Source organism: Octopus bimaculoides, chromosome 7, assembly GCF_001194135.2.
Source record: "Octopus bimaculoides isolate UCB-OBI-ISO-001 chromosome 7, ASM119413v2, whole genome shotgun sequence".
Taxonomy (NCBI): Eukaryota; Metazoa; Mollusca; class Cephalopoda; order Octopoda; family Octopodidae; genus Octopus; species Octopus bimaculoides.
In genome coordinates, this window is record NC_068987.1 from 42694286 (window position 1) to 42700240 (window position 5955).

Sequence of the window (5955 nt, forward strand, 5' to 3'; positions counted from 1 at the left end):
AGAGAAATTTGAAAAGACAACACGAAACCGGTTATTTCCCCAAATACAATGTTTATATACCAAAAAAATTTTATAACATTTTTCTGACATAATTTAAATATATACTTTAACCATGTAACACAAGCCTTCTGTAGTTTTTTCACTCTTATTATCTTTTATACATCCAACCACATGCTTTCACATACCAACTTTCTCACCTATATATATATATATATATATATATATCAGTGGTAACTCCAGCACTCGGGCTGTGCCTGAGTATAAATTTAGTGAAGTGAATAATGTGTATTTTCAAGCTGCTAACACTGACTTCAATTATGTAATTGTAGCCCATAACTTGGGCTCCTTTTATTGAGCCTGGTCGCACTTCATTTATTTTCGTTCGGCGTCTGGCAGTCATCTTACGTGTGCTGTGTCAAAAAAATATCATTCGTAGCAGATGTTCTCTCGACATCGTTCACACGCACCTGACTTGGGCTCAGAAGTTACAGCCCAAGTTGTTATCTATAATTGTAAAGATTAAAAGTAATTCAAATTCAATGTTTTCTTGAAACAATAAATTTCTATAGAGATTGAGATTTAAATTCCAATCTATGAAAAATTTCTATTCTACAATATTCTTAAAGGAACGAAAAATTATCCAGCCACTCAGGCTAATATGAATGAGTTTGGTAGATGTAAAAGACTAACTGGTATTTCTTGTCAAGAGTACAGGCAACAGCCAGATCGCTGATGTTTGTTGTGCACTCTGCTGTCATTATTATTTGATTGCTGTTATTTTGTACGTCTGTGTGTAAAGATCAGTTGTGTTTTGCAGGGTTGCTTAGAATGGAGAAAGGTATAGTGCTAAATATATAAAAAATAAGCCATTTGGTGGTTAGAAGTATTGTGGAAAAAATGTGAAATTCTTCAAGCAGGCATGTGACTTACGGGGAATCTGTGAAGAGCCAGAGGGGCAAAATCTGTGATGATCCCGAGTGGCACTGATGACCTGGAGTCGCCTCTAAGATATGTATGTGTGCATGCATGCGTGTTTGGACTCCCACTATCACTTGACATCTGATATTGGTGTGTTTATGTCCTTGTAATTTAGCGGTTTGGCAAAAGAGACTGATAGAATAAGTACTAGGCTTACAAAGAGTAAGTCCTGGGGTTGATTTGTTTGACTAAATGACTGAAACAAGTAAAAGAGTAAAAGTAAAAGAATTTAAATACTAGCCATATCTTTTTTTATATTTTCTCGACTTGTATATAATTGTAGGATATTCCATTACTTGTGATGAACCCCGAAGTTGGTAAACCTGAGGATTTAATATTGACACGAATAATGTGCCCTCCATTGTGCATTCGTCCATCTGTGGTATCTGATTTAAAGTCTGGCACGTAAGATACATTTTTTAATATTTTTTTAAAGGTTATTAAGTTAGTGGAGAGGGTGACTACCAAAGAGATTACGTTTAAATAAAAAAATTGGGATCTAGTTTAAAACAGGGGCACCAGTTTTCATTAATGTTTTATGTAGTGTTTTTGGTACCGAAAGACTTTCAAACTTCGTATACTTATCTATTTTGTGTTATAGAACAGAAAAAAATTTTTGTATTTGAATTTATTTCATGTAAAAAATTGTCTTATTTCGATAATTTCTACTAATCACTGACGTCTATTCAGTTGAAAACAGTTAGCGCTGTAATGGTGTATATCGTATTAATCCCCTAACCCTAACTAGACTGTTAACCCTAACCCTAACCCTAAAACTAACCCTAACTCTAGAATCCGAACTCTAAAATTGTTACACACATAGATACGCACAGCGTAATTTATTATATAAACAATATATGCGTATAAATTACGATTAAACCGGATGAAATATGTCACAGGGAATAACATTTTTATGACCGCCCAGCAGTAACTCTATTCAGCTGAATAGACGTCAGTGATTGGTTGAAATTACAGAAATACGACAACTTTAACATGGAATAACTTGCGAATTCCTTTTTTTGTTAAGAAGACTAAGAGTAAAAGATGTTTTATATGACACATTCTACCAGTGTCTCAAGTTTCAAAGTGTTTCGTTAGCGTTTCGTTAAGAAAATACTGGTGCCCCCGTTTTAAACTAGATCCAAAAATTGTATTTACTTCCCCTTTCTATCGATCTATCATTAGCATAATTTATGATGGGTGGGACAGGGACTGATAGAATTGGTGTAGTGATGGACAAAAGACCTTGCAATATTTAGTTACACCTTTCATATTCTGAGTTCAAATTTCACCAAGGTCAACTTTACCATTCATATTGTCAGTCAAGTAGGTATAGCTGTGTGGTTAAGAAGTTTGCTTTGTTGTCACAATGCTCCAGGTTCAGTTCCACTGTGGTACCTTGGGCAAATATCTTCTGTCTGCTAGTTCCTCATAAGTGGAAACCAGTCATGTGTGTGTGTGTGTGTGTGTATCATCATCATTTTTATGTCCACTTTCCCATGCTAGTATAAGTTGGATAGCTTGTCACATCTGAAATGAATTCTTCTTTGGAATTATGACCCTCCGTGTCTCACTTGCACAAGTCATTTTTTAGGATGGTTTTGATAGCTTGATACCCTTCCTTACACCAACCACTTTACAGAATATACTGAGTGCCTTTTGTTGTGGCATCAGCACTGGAAAGGCTGCCTTGGTCTCTGGCAAGACTAAATGGTGTTCTCTTTGTTATCTCTGCTTGTTTACCAGTATCAGAGAATTGTTTCAATTCCAGCAAAACTAAAGAGAATCTTCTTTTCCATGCTTTGTCTTTGTATGTTCATTCCTTTCTTTCATGCACAACTGGGAAGGGAGCCAGAGTGAGAGGTTGAAAGAAGAAAAAAATAAGAAAAAATAATTGGATCAAGATAGTGGTAAAAGAGAGAGTAACAGAATAGAGAGTGAGTGATTGATAGATAGTTGGTGAGGAGATTGAATAGAAACAACATGAACAGTGGGAAAGGAGAGAGAGAGAGAGAGAGAGATGGATAAGAGGGAGATATGGTGATAGGAAAGGTGTACTGCAAGTGTTTGTGTGTGTGTGTGTGTGTGTGTGTGTGTGTGTGTTTGCATATGTTTGTTTTCTTGTTTTCGCATTGTGCAATAATTGTAAATGAGCATCACTATCATACAAGCAGTGTAGTTTGTTTTCAATCTTCCATGGAATCATGTCCAGCCATGAAGAAATGTTATCTTGCTTCGAAGCAAGTGAAGGTTGGTAATAGGAAAAGTATCTGGCCATGGAAAATCTGCTTCAATGAATTCCATCAAACTCATGCAAGTATGGAAAAGTGGATGTTAAAACAACAATGATGATATATGTATATATTTAATAACAGTTTGACCAAGCTGTACATTACTTCAAGTTTCATGGGTGTAAGACATATCCACCTCATCAGATGTTCCTGTCTCTGAACATCTGACAAGATGGATGTATTCTATGCTCATGAAACTTTAATGTAGAGCTGAGTCAGACTTGTTATTCAATACATGTTCATTCACTGATAAACATGTTTGTGTGTTTTATGTAATGAGTAATGATTTTTTTTTACCTAAAAATTCTATTCCATTTTATTTTCATCCAGTAATGAAGATGACATAACAATGAAGTTAACAGAGATCATTTTTATGAATAATGTTATTCAAAAACATCGAGCCTCAGGGGCTAAAATGCAAATGATAATGGTAAATATTTTAATTCCCTACTGTTGCTTTATAATCTGCAAAATGTCAGGAATTCATTTGAAACAAGCAGTATTTGGAGAGTATACAGACCTATTTTGATGTATACAGGCTTATTTTAAGGCAGATCTGTTTAAAGTATGCAGGCTAGTGATTTGACAGAGACTTATTTAAGGGATACAGACGAATTTAGTTTTCTGTAACAGTTTTATATTTATGTTATTTTGGAGAGCTGGAAACTGTCAGCCAATTGGAGCAATAGTTTTTATTGCTGGAGACTCTACCTACAGCTAATTACTCCTCTACAGATCAGCAAATTACTCAGATATAAGCCAGCTAATTACTTAGTTATGAAGCAGCTAATTACTCAACTCTGGACTTGCTAATTACCCAACAATGAAACAGCTAATTACTCAGTTAAGAAGCAAATCAGCATGGATCTAGGTGCTAGAAATAGTAGCCATATACATGGTCATAAAATTGATGAGAGATATAATGTGTGAGGGGATAGAACTACTGTCATAAAAAAGAAGGAAAGACACATTGAATAATATAGTCTTAGATACCCTATACTTGAGAAGTAAACAGGATAGTTATGGATGGGGTACGTCACATCATAGGGCTATACAATCTTGACTGAGTTCCTTGACAAAGCACCATTTATCCCCAGAATGGCAAGACCAGACTTAATGATTTCTAGTATATGTCCTACTTTCTTCATTGAATCCTATGAGTGCTAACTTAGCCTTTTTTACCTCTGGACATGTACCGGTGTCAATTTACTTGACCACATTCCACTCCCATAAGTTTATGACTATATGTCAATATGAGAAATTGATGTTTAAAATATGTTACTTTTAACTTTTCACAGAATATTGTATTTATAATGTGAAGGAAATATTGTGATGTCATGGCTTTCCTGAAGAAGTCAGTAGTATTATTATATTTATAGACTGAAGAATTTTATGCCTTTACTGAAGATATCAATAGGATAGGTTAAAGATGTGGAAATGTTATGATGTTCATACCTGAAGATATCAGTAGCTCAGGGTATTATCTTCATAGAGTGAAGGAAATTGCAATGTTGTAATGTCTATGCTTTTACTAAAGACAGTATTAGCGCAGGGTATTATATTTACAAAGTGAAGACAATAGAAATGTTGGGATGTTCAGTTTACTGAAGACATCAGTAGCACAAGTGAGAGGCTCTAGCTTCGATTGAGAATCAAAATCAGGTTACACACATGACTTCACTCAACATCACTCATTCAGCTGGGATATATATCTGTTGACAACATGATACCATTGCAGTTATACAATACTAATATGGTATTAATATTAAAGTTTATTTTTAAGGTAGTGAGCTTGTACAACCGTTAGCACACCAGGTATAATGTTTAGCAGCATTTCGTCTGCCTTTACATTCTGAGTTCAAATTCTGCTGAGGTTGACTTTGCCTTTCATCTTTCCAAAGTTGATAAAATAAGAACCAGTTTGAACACTGGGGTTAATGAAATCGACTTACTCCCTCCCACGAAATTGCTGGCCTTGTGCTGAAATTTGAAACCAGTTTAAGGTTAGTTTCTAATTTCCAGTTATATTAATTGAAACTGAGAAGAATTTAGTGTTGTCTCAGGACATGGTATAGTGTCAGGTGATTACCCAGAGTTTATGATTTAAGAGGCTAACATGCATCAGAAATTGAAGACTTTTGTTAAGCTAGTGTAATTCCTAAATGAAAATGCCTTATATCTATGTGAAACAAAAATATTTAGATTTACTTTTTTATATTTGTTATTAGGAAGATTGGGACTTCCTTCAGTTGCAGGTGGCACTATTATATAACAGTGAAACATCAGGGATTCCGCTCCATATGCAGGTATGTCGTCTTAGTCTTTCATTGAAAACTCATCATCATCATCGTCGTTTAACGTCCGCTTTCCATGCTAGCATGGGTTGGACGATTTGACTGAGGACTGGTGAACCAGATGGCTACACCAGGCTCCAATCTGATTTGGCAGAGTTTCTACAGCTGGATGCCCTTCCTAACGCCAACCACTCCGAGAGTGTAGTGGGTGCTTTTACATGCTACCGGCATGAAGGCCAGTCAGGCAGTACTGGCAATGGCCATGTTCAAAAGGTGTATTTTATGTGCCACCCGCACAAGAGCCAGTCCAGGGGCACTGGCAACGATTTCGCTCGAAAGTCCTTACATATGCCACGGGCACAAGTGCCAGAAAGGCAACGCTGGGTACAGGT

General features: G+C 35.9%; 1 protein-coding gene across 2 annotated transcripts in view; it reads left to right on the forward strand.

The window, feature by feature from the left end:
• The window catches only part of LOC106870739 (DNA-directed RNA polymerase III subunit RPC1), a 212730-nt gene that overhangs the window by 67937 nt on the left and 138838 nt on the right, over positions 1–5955 (forward strand). For both annotated transcript variants that reach the window (XM_052969556.1, XM_052969557.1), the window contains 3 exons: positions 1262–1383; positions 3600–3699; positions 5498–5575. In XM_052969556.1, the coding sequence (XP_052825516.1) occupies positions 1262–1383; positions 3600–3699; positions 5498–5575 (300 nt within the window). The remainder of the gene's footprint in view (positions 1–1261; positions 1384–3599; positions 3700–5497; positions 5576–5955) is intronic.